General features: G+C 44.5%; 1 protein-coding gene across 1 annotated transcript in view; it reads right to left on the reverse strand.

The window, feature by feature from the left end:
* Positions 1-421: 421 nt before the first annotated feature.
* NPTXR (neuronal pentraxin receptor) overlaps positions 422-17380 on the reverse strand; it is a 39466-nt gene continuing 22507 nt past the window's right edge. Inside the window, 3 exon segments of the mRNA XM_074269658.1 lie at positions 422-8116; positions 9135-9314; positions 12590-12837. Coding sequence (XP_074125759.1) covers positions 7880-8116; positions 9135-9314; positions 12590-12837 — 665 coding nt within the window. The 3' untranslated portion in view covers positions 422-7879.

The raw sequence follows: 17380 nt of genomic DNA on the forward strand, positions 1-17380 counted from the left end.
AAGAAAATGTGATTTTTCTCCCACATCCAAATTTATAAACCCTATGAAATCTATCCATAGACCATTCCCTGTTCTATACTGGTAGGGCTTTCTTCACCTGAGAGTTCCCTATCCCTCGGCTTCTTAACCCCATATGGAGTCTCGTAACAATGTAGTCAAGAAATTATGATTTATTATCAGTAACTATTGATTTGTATACCTGTTGTATATACCATCCTGGAGCCTAGGTCATTGCACACAGTAGATATTCGGAGACAGTTTGTTATTAGTGATATTGGCCGAAGAGTGGGGGTTGTAAACCTGGGAGGAGGCACAGATGGTGCTGGGATGGGTAGGTATTTGGGGCATTTGCCTGCTTTGCTGCTACCCTGAGAGGCGGTCCTCCCTCCCAGCCCCATGCCCAAAAAGAAGAAGCAGGAAGTAAACATCACGTTTATTGTCAACAATCAGATTTACCAAACCAAAAAAAAAAGAACCACATGTTAATAAATATGGCATCTCTCTCACACACACACACTCACACACACACGTGTTGTGGCTCATGTCACAGATGTACAAAATAGGGTTATGGGAGGAGGCTTGGGAAAGAGAGGAAGAAAGAGCAGCGTGGAGGAGCCGGGGCATGGTCTCAGTGATGGGCACGAAAATCACAGTGTTGCACAGCTCAAACACAATTGTCTCACAGGCTAAGTCCCATGGGTGGTGGCTGTGGAAGACACCTCCCAATGGGGGTGTATGGGGGGTGAATAGTGTCACACTCAAGGAGAGAGGGTAGGGTTTGGGAGGAGCCAGAGGGCAGCAGATCAGGGACAGGGCAGGAGTCATCTAGGACACTGGGACATCAACAGGGCCAGGTTTGTAGGAGAAGCACAGGTATGATTGTTGAAGGTGAAAGCCTTTCCTTATCTCCCTACTCCCATCTTGAGGACTTATGTCTCAGAGAGAAGGTGGAAAGTTGAGTCCTTGGCCCCCTGATCCTGATCTTCGCAGAGATTAAGATAGGACCCACCAAGCTGGCCACATCCCTGCTTGCCCATAGCACAAGGGCCCACAGGGAGAGAAGCCCTCAAGCTGGTAAGAATATGGGAATCTCGGAGGAGATGAAGGGGGAAATGTAGAGAAAATGGGCTCGGATTGGGGGAATTGCTCTAGTGACAGGGCAGCCCCAGTCCTTTCTCTTTCTGGAAGGATCTGAGATCACCCTATTTTCTTCAAGCCTCCCTATGGAGCCAGCCTTGGATTGCACCATCTTCCTATGTGCTACCTTCTTCCTGTATCCCATACTCTTGGGAAACTGGAGGGGCTGACATAAGTCACCCCACTTTTGTTTTCCCAGAACAGGTGTGCATCCTTTCCCACTTTGTTCTTTTTCATTTTGGGGGGATAAAGACAGGATCCATACTACATAAATAATTCCAACAATTCCCTTTCATCTAACTCCTGTCAAAAGGATGTTTGATCTGGGAGTGTTCAAGTCCCTTTCCACTGAATACAACTTAAGTTCTCTGAAGGCAGGAACTGTCTCCCTTTTTGTCTGTCTCCTCAGCACATAGCAGGCTCTTCATCAGCACTTGTGGATTGATGGGCTGCTTTGCACCCCCAAAGAAATAACCTCCTTTGCTATCTTCCCTAGGACAGAGGCAGGAGAAAAGTTTGGGGATAAAAAGGATTCAGATTTGGAAAGATCCTGTGATCTCAAATGAGATCTGGAAGAAATCTTAATCCAAGGAGCATTTATCAAGTATTTGTTATGTGATCAGGACCTAAAGAGACAAAGTTAAAAATTAAACACTTTTGCCCTCCAGAAGCTGACATTCTTCATGTAGCCTGAACCCTTTAATTTACAAATGGGGAAACCAAGGTTGAAAAGGATCAGTTGATTCTTGTACAGGTGAGAAGTAGCAAAGGCAAGCCTTCACTCCAATCCATCCTTCCTTCCAGAGTATGAAAGGGAGTAGTTCTGGCTACTCTAGGCAGTGATAGTAACCGAGTCCTTCTTGGATATGGGGTTGAGGAAGTGACATCTTCAGAGAACGTAACTTCTTGGACAGAAAGGCACCAAGAAAGGGGTACAAGTCCTAGCCCTAACCTTGACCTACGCCAAGCTCGAAATTTCTCTTGCTTTCTTTTCCTTCCTTCTCTGGGAGGCTGCACCAGCAGTTGGGGACTTAGCCAAGAGGAGTGAGGATCAGACACTCCCTAACGCATTGTCTCAGTAAAAAGGCCAGAGCCTTGAGCATAACTCGACTTAATTGGCTGTGACCAATGGCAAACATCACAGTTCTGAAATATCATCCTCTTCCATATACGATTGTCACAAAAGCTTTATCTTTAAAGAAGGGGGAGGGGAAGTTCTGGATTCTGCTGTCACCACGGCAACAAGACATGGCATTATTGATAGAGCTTTTGACCCAGAGCTCTTGCTGACATCACCAACCGTTACCAGGGCAACTCAGGTTCTGGCTGAATAATGACCATGACATCACTGGGTCTTTGGGGAGGTTGGCTATAATCCGGTGGTGGAAAAAGGAGGGGAGGAATGTTTTATGTTCTTGAAATTCAAATGTGCCAGTGAAGAAGAGGCTGCAGAGCCAGGGGATCTTAGAATAATGAAACTCTGGTGGAAAAAAAAAAGAATATGGCAGAGCCAAGTGTCTGGCTAGGGGGCCAGAAGGGAAATAAGACTGGGGGACACCAAGAAATGGGGAGAGAAGGCTCAGCTTTGTATTGCAACTTGTGATTAGTCAAAGTACAGTCAGCCCCTCAGGAGGGGTTCCTTTGTGGCAGGATCCCTGGGTTCAATCAGCCCATCTGCATTATGTATTCTTCCCCATCAATGCCTCAGTTTCCCTTGTCCAGTGGGACAGTGCCATGGAGCCAAGGTTTGGGGTTGTACTACAGATAAATATTTTCCTGTTGCTAGGCACTCTGGGTTCTTAAGATCACCATTTATCCAAAAGTCTGCAGCTTCATGGGTAGGAAAAGGAACTGATCAGCAAGTTTGAGCATGAGCCCTGATATAATCCTGACTCGCTGTTAAACCTTAGGTGATCTAACTCGTTTTGGTCTTTTTTCTTTTCTGTAGGGCAAAGGATGAAGTTCCCCAACCAGCCTTTTGGCTTCCCTTGAGGGGCCAGCCCCAAGTGAGACCACGGGAGATCTTTGTCACCTCCAAGATCCTAGATGTGGATTTAAGGTTCTCTCTAGTCTAGTCCTACTGTAGCTCTATATCCTCAACTCATAGTACTTTCCTTTAATCACATCAGGCCTTATTATCCACCAGTCTACAAATTCATTTCATCCTTTATCCATTCCTTTGGCTCGTGTCCTTCCTTCTGCCTACAGTAAGACTTCATCGCTCCACTTTTCACTCATTGAAATCCTACAAGGCCCAGCTCAGATACCATCTTAGACCAATGCTCGCAGCACCTTATTGAACTCTGTCCAACAAACATTTATGATCCCTGCTGTGTGCAGGACACCAAGGTACAAAGCCAAAACAAAAAAGTCGTTTTTGTCTTTAATAACTTGGTGATGCTTCCCTTATTACAGTTCACTTAGTTTATTTTTCAATAGAGATATTTGCATATATATTTCCCACCTTCTAGACTTTCTCCTCTGTGAGATAAGGAGCACATCTTATGTTTACATCTTCCCGCCACATTTAACACAGAACCCTGTATATAACAGGTGGTTAATAAATGTTGGATGAATGAATGGATGGATTCTCTCATGGCACAGAGATGATAAATAGGATCGGGACCCCTTTAAGACAAGTCCAGAACCAATGGGATCGGCCTAGGGTTGAGTGAGGATAGAGTAGACTTTAGCCTTAAAAAGAGCCATCACCTTTTCTCCCCCTCCTGGAGCTATCCAGGGTACTGACCGGACTTCTGCCTCAGGCCCTCTGACTACAGGGAGCAGGACTCTCTCTTTCACAGCCAGACCTCAAATCTCTGTCCACGTCAAAGATTTCTCTCTTGACTCTGACAACTCCTGGCATCTGCCTTAAAGTAAGTCCGACCTCTCATATCTGATAGATCTTTGTGTTGTAGATTGTAGGTTTTATTAAGGCGGAATTTATGTCTTATGTAATCTTCAAATCCAGACTTTGAATTAAGGGGCAGCATCACTCTAGGTTATTCCCAGACTTCATGGTAGGATGATGGTCTCCAATTCTTGACCTTACCTTCCCATTCAGGGGGCTCAAGCTAAAGACTTGGGAAGTGCCCAGTCCAGACTGATTCCAGTGAAGGATGCCTTTCCAAGCCAAAATGTGATCATCCTGTGGTCTACCTGGGCTCTATATGTCTACTGTCCAGCTAAACATTGGTCCATTTTGAGTCAATCTGGAAACTCTCTAGTTTTTCTGAGGAGGGAAACATGAATGATTTGACCCTAAGCAGTAAGATGGATGCCAGTCCATCTTTATTTCTTTCAGTAAAGATAATCTTTCTCATATCATCAAGAGATTAGTGTCTAGACCATGGTGGTTTCTGTGAACTTAGAAAACATTACGGACCACATTTTATAACACAAACCAGTATACATACATGGGCAAAAGATGAGCCAATAACTAAGGAGATATTAATAACTAACCAAAGCCTTTAGGGCAGAAATCCCAGTGCCTATTGGGAGGCAGGACACAGTCTTATTGTACACTGAAAAGAGTTGAAATCCCTTTGCCTGATTTTTAAAGTTCTACACCACCTGGTACCATCAAACCTTTCCATCCTAATCTCCATAATACTCTCCTCCATACAGTCTATGTATCTCCATTTGTTAAACATGGTAACAGTCTTTATGTCTAAGATTTTCTCCTTTCCTTCCTAAATCCAATGAATTCCTTCCCCCCCCCCCCCAGGCTGGGGTTAAGTGACTTGCCCAGGGTCACACAGCTAGGAAGTGTTAAGTGTCTGAGACCAGATTTGAACTCGGGTCCTCCTGAATTCAGGGCTGGTGCTCTATCCACTGCACCACTAGCTGCCCCAATGCAATGAATTCCTAACCATCTTCTGAGACCCTACTCAAATGCCAGCTCTAATACTTTATTAGACATACTGTCTGTTGTACTTAACAGCTGATATTTTTTTATTATGGTTATCTGGAAGTCTCCTTTCCCTGTTGGATTATAACTCCATGAGGACAATGCTTCCAAACCACCTAGCACTATACATGGAAATTACCCAATAAGCTGTTGAGGGACTGAATTGAATGTGACTCCCTCAGACAATTTCCCTGTCCTCTTGCCATGTATAGTGAATATGATGTCTCAAAACTATGGTGTCCCCAGCCTGTCTCTCTTCCTCCCATCGTGAGGTTTCAGATGGTCATCTTTCATATTGCTTCTCAAATAATCTTCCTATAGCTTGGGTATGACCAAGCGCTTTAGCTCAAAAACATTGTTTCCCAGTTGTTCACAGAAAAAATATAATCTACTTAGCCAGACATCTTGGCTCTCTACAGCGCATCTCCCATCTACCCTTCTGGTTTTATTTTCCACAGTTTCCCTTTATATATTCTACAATCTAGCCAGAATGGAGTTGTAGGGATTTTCCACTGCATCTCTCACACAGGGCTGTGTCCAATTAGACAGGGATGAATTTGCTCTTAATCTTTGCCCCTTTTTTGAGATCCCTTGAGATCTTTGAGATTTCCTTCAAGGACTATCTCAGACACCACCTCTTCCATGAAGCCTTCCCTGATGCTCTCAGCTGAAAGCATCCTCCCCCTTCTCAAATGTTCTTAGACCATTTTGTCAAGAGAGATGATAATAATGGCAACCTCCCTAAAGTCCTGTCAACTGACCGAGAGAATGACAAATGCCCTGCATTTCCCACAATGACGGATTCAATGCTAGAGCTACCAGTCCCTCTTTTTTCTTGCATATATTTTAAGATTCCTCTAAACTCCAGGTGCTAAAAATCAGAAAGCTAATGCCCACCCTGTTTTATTGTATTTAGCCTCAAAGGAGGATGACCCTTATCCTTCCCATTACTCTATAAGGATTTTTATCTAATATACCCTCAGTAAAGTAGTTTCTTCCCACCAGGATATGGAAAATGGAGGAGGGATTTCATTCATTCTTTGTATTCATATCCCCCGTGCCTGGCAACCTAATAGGCACTTAATACTTATGATAGATTGATAGATAGACAGATAGATAGATGGTCTAAGGCCTGAGGCAGCTTATATCTCCGTTATTTAATTTAAGTGGCAAAAAAAGCTCTTCACTTGGGAGCAGTTCAAGCCCTCAATCAAGCCCACATCCCCTCTTTGGCTCAAGATGGGCTTATAGATACTGATAGATAGGAGGCCCCGCTCAGGCATACCTATGGATCCAGGCTGTTCTAGATCCGTGACCTGGACCTCAGAACCTTGCCTTTGACTTCTGTCTGGTCTAACACCCTTCACGTGACAGCCTGGGATGCATGGTGACTGAGAAGATGGTAGATTTCAGGGGCACTATGAAGGGAATAGACACCAACTCCCCAAGTGTTGACACTCTGGTTGAATGATGCTTGAAATCCTTTAGAGTTATGATCGGGTATGAAGGCAGATCTGCCTAGGATGGGTCCAGAAGGAAAAGAAATTTGACCAAAGTTACAGAAAAGCCCTGGACCCTGATGCACCAATTCCTATTCCTATAAATGCTTGGTCCAGGGGGAGGCTACATCTGTTGGCAGTGCTCAAGGGAGCTCATGGGAGTGAGCTCCTTGGGAACAGAGGGATGGGGGGGGGAATGACCCCTCCAGTGCATGAGGCAACATCCTCACACAGTGGTGATGCTGAGACACCATCTGATGCTTTGTGATGGGGGGGATGACAAATGAATGGAGAACCGGAGGAGGGAGGCAGTGTGGTACCCTAGGAGAGGCAGCTGGATATGGAGTCAGACAGAACTAGGATTCAAATTCGGGCTGTGCCATTTACTACATGGGAAGTAATTTAACCTCTCTGGGTCAGATTCCATCTGTCAAATGAGGGGTTTGGGCCAGATATTAAAGTTACTTCTAGATCTAAATCTATGACCATGTTTTTCAATCATTCCTGACATACCTGACTTTCTGTGACCCTCATTTGTAGTCTTCTTGTTGGAATGGTTTGCCATTTGCCTCTCTGGTATGTTCCCATTTTACAGATGAGCAAACTGAGGCAGTTAAGTGACTTGTAAGTGACTCCACCAAGCCACCTAGCTAACCTTATGATCTTGGGACCCATGATTTTGTCAGAGAGGTGAACTTAAACTAAGCTCTTTGGGCCTCAGTTTCCACATCTGTAAAATGGAGAGATTGGACTTGATGACCCCAAAGTTCCTTCCATGTCTGCCTCTATTCTTAGACTAGTGAACTCAAGCAAGTCACTTACATGTTCCGAGCCTTAGTTTCCCCATTTGTAAAAAGAGAGGATTGGAGTAGATGGACTCCAAGTTCTCTCTAGTCCTGATCTGTCCTAAGACTCCATTCTGGTCGGTTGTGAATTCTTTTACCATGTAGAGAGACACGCCCAAAATGAGTGGACCCGGTGGCGGGCATTGCCATGCTTTTACTTGTCCCTCTACCTGTCCCCGCTTTCGCCAGGACTCACCCTACACTTGACAGAACAAGCCACAGCTGCTGAGCATCTCCAGATGTCTGTGCTCGTTACCTGGAGCATTCGGAAGAGGGAAAGAGAGGAAGAGGGGGAGAGGGAGAAAGGGGGAGAGAGGGAGAAAGGGAGAAGGGGGAAGCAAAGATATCCACAATCTAGCAGAGAAGGGGGGAGAGGGGAGGAGAGGAGAGTGGGGGTAAAGGGAAGGAATGCTGCCCTCCCTGTGCTCCCCTGGGGAATGGTTATGGAGGAAGAGGGGAGGCTGGGACTATGGGCCCTCCTCCAAGCCTCATGCCTTGGCCTTGGCCTTGGCCTTGCTCTTGCAGGAGTCAAAAGCCATCTTGGTTGCGCCCCCAAAAGCCTCCACCAGCTTGTCATCCCATGGAATGATGTTGCCCACCAAGGGGGAGGTGCAGTTGGCAATGCCCAGGATCTGGGCAGGTGTCAGGATGTGATCCCACAGGTTGAACTGGGCAATCTCACCCACAAAAGCCTGGGTAGCATCAAACCGACCGCCCAGCGTGTCCTGGTGGGAGGACCAGGGGGAAAGGAGGAAGGAAAGGGAGAAACGGGGTGAGGGAGGAGAGAGACAGATACAGCTTCAGTTAATAAAACACCAGCCCTGGTACCGATTTTTCTGAAGTGGGCAGTGGGGCTTTGTGGGAAGGACCCAAAATCAAAAGCCTGGTTCTAGCATCAGCCCTGCTACTAATCCATTGTACGAACGTGGGAAGTGACCCCCTCCCAGACTGTAAAATGAGACTGCTAGATTAGCCCCGAGAGACTTTTTTAGCTCTGACACTCTGTGTTCTAAAGACCCCCCAGCTCTGACATCTTCATCTGGTTTCACAACAATGGCCAAGATGGAGATAAGCAAGCTAATATAGGTCACAGTAATTTGGAAAATCATAGAAAGGGGACCAAGCTTGGAGGAATCAGCACTGTCATTACTCATTATTTTAATCATGCAGAGATTTCTAAGGTTTATCGCTGCTGCTCCTTCCTCCAGAAAGGTCTCTTCTTCCCTCCTCCCCTTCCTTACTTCTTTCCACCCTTCCTCCCTCCTTTTTTTCCCATCTCTCCTTTCCTCCTCCTCTCCCTCCCTTTCTTCTCTTTCCTTCCTCTTTCTCTCCTTTCTTCCTTCTCTCCTTTCCTTTTTTTGTTCCTCCCTCCATCCCTCTCTCTCTCCTCCTTCCTTTTTTTCTTTCTTTTCTTCCTTCCTCTTTTCCCTTTCTCCCTTCCTTCTCCCTACTCCCTATCTCCTTTCCTCCATTTTTCTTTCCCTCTCTCTTTTCTCCCTCCCTCTCTTCTTCCCTCTCTTTCCCTCCTTTCTTCTCTCTTCCTTCTCTCCTTTCTTCCTCCTTTTCTTTTCTTCTTTCCTTATCTCCTTTTCTCTTTCTTCCCTTCCTTCCTTCCTTCCTTCCTTCCTTCCTTCCTTCCTTCCTTCCTTCCTTCCTTCCTTCCTTCCTTCCTTCCTTCCTTCCTTCCTTCCTTCCTTCCTTCCTTCCTTCCTCTGCATTTCCCAGAACCCGAGCCCTCTTTACCTGTTCCTGCCCCAGGATGATGACTCCATGGGGTTTAATGGGATGCCAAGCAGCCAGGTTATCACTGGAGCCACGCAGCTGGCCATCTTGGTAGGCTGACCACAGGCCGTCCCTCGTGGTCCATGCGATGCAGATGTGGTGCCATCGCCCATCCTTCAGATTCAGTGGCAGCTGGGCCACCTGGAAATGGGCACAAAAGAGCCCTTCAGCCAGGGAAGCTCCTGCTCTCAGGCGCTGGCCAACTGACTTTAGAGATTAATTGAAAACCTCAAAGCCAAGGGGATATCAGCGGGCATCCATCCTTCCTGTGTCAGAACCAGCCCTTCTCAATGACATTCCCTACAAGCAGTCATCTCGTCTCCAGTGACGGGAACCCGCTACCTTTATAGATAACTCATTTCTCTTTAGGATAAGCTCCATTTCTTGGGAATTTTCCCCTTCTATCAACAATTCATTTCAAAAACTGTCTTTTGTATGTATACAGTCTTCTTTTGTAAGGGGGCTAGGCGTGCTTGGGAAGTTTTATCGGTATGGGAGACTTCCACTGATGGATGGAAGGCTGGGATAGCCCACTATTTAGTCTAGAGAATTGCCTGGGATTTCGAAGGGTTAAGTGACATGTGTCTCAGACACAGTCACATAATTAGCTGCCTCACTTTACCACTTTGTAAAATGAGGTGGTTCAGACTCGATGGCTCCTTCCAGTTTATATTCTGAGATCATGTTATTTAGAGATGGAAGGGGCAGGATCTGGCACTAAGTGAGCACATTATAAATGCTTGGTGGATGACTAAGTCCTAGACAAGGGAAGGGTTTGAGGTCACCCAGAAGCAAGAAGCAGCCCTGGAATTTGAACCCCCATTCCATGCTCTCCCCAGGACTCCTGAACCCACATTTTGCATTCTTTTCCTTATTGCCTGTAACCTGCCCCATCTCTGGGGTCTCAGGGGAAAGATCCTTTAGGTGGAAGAAGGGGCTATTGAAAGAACTTAGCCTTTTGTGGCCACTACCCAGCATCCTCTAGGTAAGCCCTCAGAATGGAGTGAAGGAAGAGTGCATTGGCACAAAATGGGAGCCCATGGGCTGAGAACAGAGGAGACAGACCGTGAGGAGCCCCAGTCCATTCTGAGGGATGACCTTGAAGTCAGGTGTCATTGGAAGCCAGGGTGACTCCATTTTCCATGAAGGAGGACACTACTCCATAATCCCCTGCAGATCAGCTGGGATCTCCTCTCAGGTAGAGGACAAGTGGCGGCTGAGGGAGCTCTGTCTGCAGACAGTGTGAGAGCTCAAAAAACAGACCCTGTAGACACTCATTAGTAGGTAATTCTGGGTCCATTATTTGGTCTGTCTCTGCCTCAGTTTCCTCATCTGTAAAATAGGGTAGAATCATAGGTTTAGAGACCATCAGGTCCAACTCCCTTATTTTACAGATAACTAAACTGAGTCCTGGAAAGATGAAGAGATTCCCAAGGTAATCAATATGACAGAACAACAGTAATACTTGTACTGCTGCGGAGAGATGGATTTAGAGTCAGAGAACATCGGTTCAACTCCTGGCTCTGTTATAAGCTAACTGTGTGACCCTGGTAAGTCCTTCACCTCTCTGGGTTCAAGTTTTCTATAAAATGAGGAGATTGGAGTGGCTGGACTCTGAGGCTGGATGGGGGAAAGTGCTTTGGAATCCCGAGAGCCTTAGGGAAATGGGAGTTGTTGGCTATGGGGGCCTGAGTCAAGGACCAGCCCAGCTTGGTTAGCATGAAGCCATCCCTGCCCCAGCCCCAATGCCCTGGAGTGGAGAGCTGAGGGTCTCAGCTCTCAAAGCTCAACAACCATCTCCCAGGGGCACCAGAACCTTAGCCAGGAGGATGGACAATGAAGGTGGCCAAGACCAACCGGCTTCTTCCACCTCCCTCTTCTCTAAAGCCCTGAGGACTCCATCCTCTGCAAAGTAGAAAGCATACTTTCTCCATCCTTCCCAGCCTCAATATTCTGGCCCCCTCACACACTACACTATATTACACACACACACACACACACACACACACACACACACACACACACACACACCCCACCCTGATAGAGAGGAAATAATCCTGCCTTCATGGGGACAAAGATGATGACAATTCCTGGGACCGTGGGAGCCTCTGTTAGCTGGCTCCCCCATATCCTTCCCTGGAGACAAGCTGAGAGAAGGGAGGCAGAGTCCTTTATAGATAGGTATCCGATCCATCAATTGGGGAATGGCTGAACAAGCTGTGATACATGAAGGTAATGGAATATTATTATTCTATAAAAATGATGAAAAAGCTGATTTTAGAAAAGCCTGGAAATATTATTGTTCTATAAAAATGATGAAAAAGCTGATTTTAGAAAAGGCTGGAAAGATTTGCAAGAACCGATGCTGAGGGAAACAAGCAGGACCAGGAATATATTGTACACAGTAACAACTAGAACAGTTAGTGCAATGATCAGCTAAGAAAGGTTTGGTTCTTCTCAGTGGTTCAATGATCCAAAGTAATCCCAACAGACTTTGGACAGGAAATGCCATCTGCATCCAGAAAAAGAACTAAAGAGACTGGATGTAAATCAACACATGCTAGGTTCATTTCTTTTTTGTTTGTTTTCCTCCCATGTTTTTTCCTTTTTTTCTGATTTTTCTCTCCTAACATGATTCATAAAACAATGTGCATTAAAAATAAATTTAAAAAATAAAATGGGCATCAGATCTGGAGGAGAAAAATAGAATAGAAGGAGACGCCAAGGTAATTGGCTAGAGATGAATGGCAGGGAAGGGGACCCCTTCCTCATCCCTCCCCTGGTCTCTCCCCCCCAAACCTTTATTCTCTGGTTCCTTCCTTCCCTATCTTCCTTAGACAATAGAGTTCTGAGCTTGGAGTCTGGAAAGGGCTGGCTTTGACACTAGCTAGCTTTGTAACCCAGATAAAAGCAGTCTGACCCTTGGTTTTCTCCTCGGCAAGCTGGGCATACCATTCCCTGCTTCATACCCCTCCCACCCCACAGAGCTCCCTTGGTTCCTTCCTTCCCCAGCCTTCTCCACATCTAGTTCTCTTTCCTTACAGAGTCCCTGTGCTCTTTTTCCTCCAGTCTCAACTCTTCCAGAGCCTTGTCCTTCCTCAGTCCCTACTTGCATTTCTTGTCTCAGAGGTTCCTTCCTCACTGCTGCCTCTTGGGATCCCTGGTACCATTCAAGGCTCACCCAAGTGCCATTCCCTCCACTCAACTCCTTCTGATTCTCCAGGATGCTAATTCTCTCCTCACCCCTAAAGACTATGGATTTCCTTTCTGTAATGTTGTGCTTAATGATCAATGCATATTAAAATGAAATCTCCTTGAGAGTAAGACCTGTTTCCCTTTTGTATCTCCAGTGTCTTGTATACAGCTGGAATTTAATAAATGCTGATTGAACACCATTCCACTCCCCAATCACTCACCTTGTCATTGATGAGCAGCTCCATGGGGTCATGCCCCGCCTCCAGCAGCACCATCTCATTGGACTGGCCTGGCACTGAGTAGGAGAAAGGGGTACCTATCCCCATCCCCCCAGATTTAGACTTCAGCCACATGCAGATGGTAAAGGCGTATAGCTCTGGGAGGGTCCTGCGCACGCGGGCATACATGTAATTATTCTTCACTGGGATGTTGATCTTGAAGGCATCTGGGGGGCTGTAGGCTGATGCCCCTGAAAACCAGAGGAGGGTAGAAGAGGCAAGAAGAAGTCAGCAGGAGGAGATAGCGGGTCACAGACTGACATAGTGGGTCACGGAAATGACTAAGGCAGACTCAGGCTCTATCCTGACCACCCTCCAAGCACTTAGATTCCAAGAGTTGGTCTAGGAGTCATGGATGCCCACAGTTTACTCTAAGACCCAGTTTGGCCAATCGTAGATTCACAGGAGCCCTGATCTGAATGGGATTCCAGAATCATCTCCTGATATGGCTAACAGCTGACCTAGAATCTCCTTTCACAACATCTTCCACAACCAGTTCTGTCCAAACAAAATCCCAGAAGATCTAGGATTATAGGATCATAAGTAAAATTGGAATGTTTTTAGAGACACTTAGTGAACAAACAATATCATCTAACATTTATCTAATGCTTTAAAATTTGCAAAGAGCTGTACGTATGATGTATTTTTATTCATTTTGTTAAATATTTCTTTAACATTCATTTTTTCAAAATTTTGAGTTCCAAATTCTCTCCCCTGCCTAGAAGGGCAAGGAATTCAATTCTGATTATACACATGAAGTCATGCAAACATATTTCCTTATAAGTCATATTATGTTGATATGTTTCACATGCTAACTAGTTACTAAATGAAGCTAACTGGTTTTATAGAATGGAAGCTCCTCGAGGGCAGACTTTAACTTTTGTCTCTACATCCCCCCAAAGAGTGCCTGATACATAATAAGACCTTAATTATGGATTGACTCCCTAATTCCATCTTCTACTGTCTCATTAGTCTACAACTCTCTGTAACCCCAGGCATCTGAGTATTCTCATTTTACTTCCGAGTGGAGAAAGTCATGAAAACTTTGCTGGCTGCAATTACGATGAGTTCACGTTAAGTGGGTCCTCACTGCTGCACGACAGACCTTTTACTGATCTGTTTCTTTAATGATACGCTGCTATTAGCTGTGTTTTATGTTCTTATTGACTCACTCTCACATTCCCCACAGCAGCTGCTCCATACCACCTCCTTCAAGTCCTTTCTCAGTGGATGGTCCTCCTTCCTACTTGACTGAGAAGCTCCAGACCATCTGTCACGAGCTACTTTATCCTTCCTCCTACAGATAACCAAAACTGTTTTTTTTTTCCTATCTTCCTCCAGCATCTGGAGAAGAGGTGGAGGAACCTTGATAAGACTAGTCCTTCTAACTTGTGTCTCAGATCCCATTCCCTCCTACTCCTCTCCCCAAGCTTCAAATAGCAATTCTTTTCCCCAAAGGCATATAAAATCTCCCTTTCATCAAGGACAGTTTGCTTCCTACCTACAAATAAGCCCTGGTCTCCTCTGTCCTTGCTTCATGCCTTCCCCCCACCCTGAAAATCAACACGACCAAAAAAATAATCAAAACTTCTCATTAGTCTTGAATTTCTTCTCAATTCTTGCCTCTTACTTCTGCCATTAGTCCAAACCCTTCCTTTATCAAAGAGGTAAATGAGGCCCAAAAAGGTCAGAGATTTAGAGCTGGAAAGACCTCAGAGACTATCTAGTCCACCCTCTTTACGAATGAGGAAACTGAGATCCATGGAGGTTGTGATTTGCCCAATCACATAGCTAGTATCTAGGGTAGGGTTTGAACTTAGGTCCAGAGCTGTATCCACGATGCCCCCAAAGCTCTACCCCACTTCTCCTTCCTTAATTGAAACTATTCTCTCCATGACCTTCTGATTAAAGGATCCTGGGATTGAGAGCTGTAAGGGATTCTAGATAACACCTCCAATTTTGCTGATGAGGAAACTGAAATCCAGAGAAGTGACATGCATAAAGTCACACAGCTAGCAAATCTCACTAACAGGAGTTTTGGTAGCTCTCTCCCCTGTAGCATGACACCTCCCAATGATCTTTTTTCCAGTCTTCTTCCTTGTTCTTTTGGCAGCATTTGCCATTTGGTCAGTGTCTCCTCCTATATAATTTATCTCTCTTTCCTTGTCTTCTGGTCTATCCTGGTCTTCTTCCTCCTCAATCACCTTCAGTGCACACCGGTAGGTATGGATATCTCCCTTGACTCTAGCCTCTTCATTTAAATTTTTTTTTTGCTTTTTAAAATAGCTTTTTATTTTTTCAAAATAAATGCATACCAGTAAGTATGGATATCTTCCTTGATTTTAGCCTCTTCATTAATTTTTTTTTACTTTTTAATATAGCTTTCTATTTTTCAAAATACATGCAAAGATAGTTTTCAACATTCACCCTGGCCAAATCTTGTGTTCCAAAATTTTCTCCTCCCTCACCACTTCCCCCCTCCTCTAGACAGCAATAATCCAATATACGTTAAACAAGTGCAATTCTTCAAAACATATTTCCATATTTATCATGTTTAGCCTCTTCTCTTTCCTTTCCCCAGGCAGGCAATCTCCCCCAATCTCATGGCTTTTAAGGTCACCTCTAATGGGGATGTCTCCCACACTGGTAGCTCCAACCTTGACTTCTCCAAGTTCTAGATCTGAAATTTCACCTGGCTGCTTAATAGCCTGCTAGCATTTCAGACTCAATATATCCAAAGTAAACTCATCATCTTCCTTTGAAAAACAAATCCATTTTACTGCCACCTTATATATTTACATCACTGACATTTCCCATCATGCCTTCCTTTGGAACATCTTCCAAAAATTCATAAAGAAAATAAAAAATTAATCCAATGCAGAGACCCTGCCTCCTGTCTAGCCTGTCCCTGTAGTTTCCTATCCCTCTGTCATAGGTGTATTGCATTATTTCTTCTCCCTACATAGCATTATTTTTCATTACTCAGTAAATTTATCTTCTTTTCCCCAAACCTTCCCATCTTCCCATCTACCCTAGTTCTGTTGAGGCCATTCCTATTCTTGAAGTCACTCCAGCTTGAAACTTAAGACTCATTTCTTTCTTCCCTCCTCCTCATTCTCTCTCTGTCTCACCAGTTGTCAAATCTTCTCCATTGTTTTTCCACAACATCTTTCCAATTTCTCTTCTCTATACTTAGAAGCTATCACTATAATTCAGGTCTTTAATACCTGGAGGATTGCATGAGCTTCCTAAGTATATGAGGTTGTATCCATCATCCAGCATCCTCTCTCTTCCCATAATAGTCAAAGCAATCTAGGAAAGAACCCTGACTCTGTGATCAAGAAGACCTAGTTCAAATCCCCTTCTGCCATTTTCTACCTTCATGATCATAAGGATATCCTTTCCCTTCCCTAGACTTCAGTTTCCTCATCTGTAAAACGAGTGGTTTGAAGATGGTTTTCTACATCTCTTCCAAGTCTGGATCTCTGAGATTCTGATTCAACAATCCTAAGTCTGGCCATATTATTCTCCTGCTCATAAAGCTTCAGTGACTTCCAACTTCCTGCTGAATAAAATTACAACTCATTAATTTAACATTCAAATTCCCTGGTCTGATGCCAACCTACCATTCTTATTTCTCGTTCCTCTCCTTCCTGTACTCTACATCCAGGCAAACAGCATTATGAGCTCTTCCCTAATCTTGTCTTGTCCAGTCTCTCTTCTAACACTAATTCTCCATTAGAATGTAAGCAACTTGAGGGTAGGAACTAGGAACTCTTTTTTTTTTAAATCATTCTTTGGGTCATCAATATTTAGCCCAGAGCCTGGAACATTGAAGGAGCTTAATAAATATTTATTGACTAACAGACTAACCATTCGCTCAGGATATCCTCACAGCAAGACTATCCCCTTTGAATATGAATGCCTAGATAACTCCATTTTAAAGGTGGGGAAACTCCTAATGTGATTCATAAAGAAATTGTGTTTTCAGGCTAATTGTACACTATTTCAAAGTCTGATTCTTTTTGTACAGCAAAACAACTGTTTGGTCAAGTATACATATATTGTATTTAATTTATACTCTAGCATATTTGACATGTATTGGTCAACCTGCCATCTGGGGGGGAGGGAGGGGTAAAATTGGAACAAGGGGTTTGGCAGTTGTCAATGTTGTAAAATTACCCATGCATATGTCTGGTAAATAAAAATTAATTAAAAAAAAAAGAAATGATTGTTTTAGGGGCAGCTAGTTGGTGTAGTGGATAGAGCATGAGCCCTGACGTCAGGAGAACCTGAGTTTAAATATGACCTCAGACACTTAATATTTCCTGGCTGTGTGACCCTGGACAAGTCACTTAACCCCAACCAATTGCCTCAGCAGGAAGGAAGGAAGGAAGGAAGGAAGGAAGGAAGGAAGGAAGGAAGGAAGGAAGGAAGGAAGGAAGGAAGGAAGGAAGGAAGGAAGGAAGGAAAGAAGGAAGGAAGGAAAGGAGAGAGAGAGAGAAAAGAAAGAAAGGAAAAGAGAGAGAGAGAGGAAGAAAGAGAAAGAAAAAAGAAAGGAAGGAAGAAATGTGTTTTAAAAGTTAATATACATGTATAACTAGAAAAAAATAATAAACAAATAAAGTGGGGTAAAGCCTAAGGAGGATAAGTGATGAAGCTGTAGTTCATACTTCATTTCAGAGGCTTTTCTGCTAGACCAAGTCCTTTCCTTTCCTGTCCATTAGAACCTAG

Source organism: Sminthopsis crassicaudata, chromosome 5 (assembly GCF_048593235.1).
Source record: "Sminthopsis crassicaudata isolate SCR6 chromosome 5, ASM4859323v1, whole genome shotgun sequence".
In the NCBI taxonomy this organism is placed as follows: Eukaryota; Metazoa; Chordata; class Mammalia; order Dasyuromorphia; family Dasyuridae; genus Sminthopsis; species Sminthopsis crassicaudata.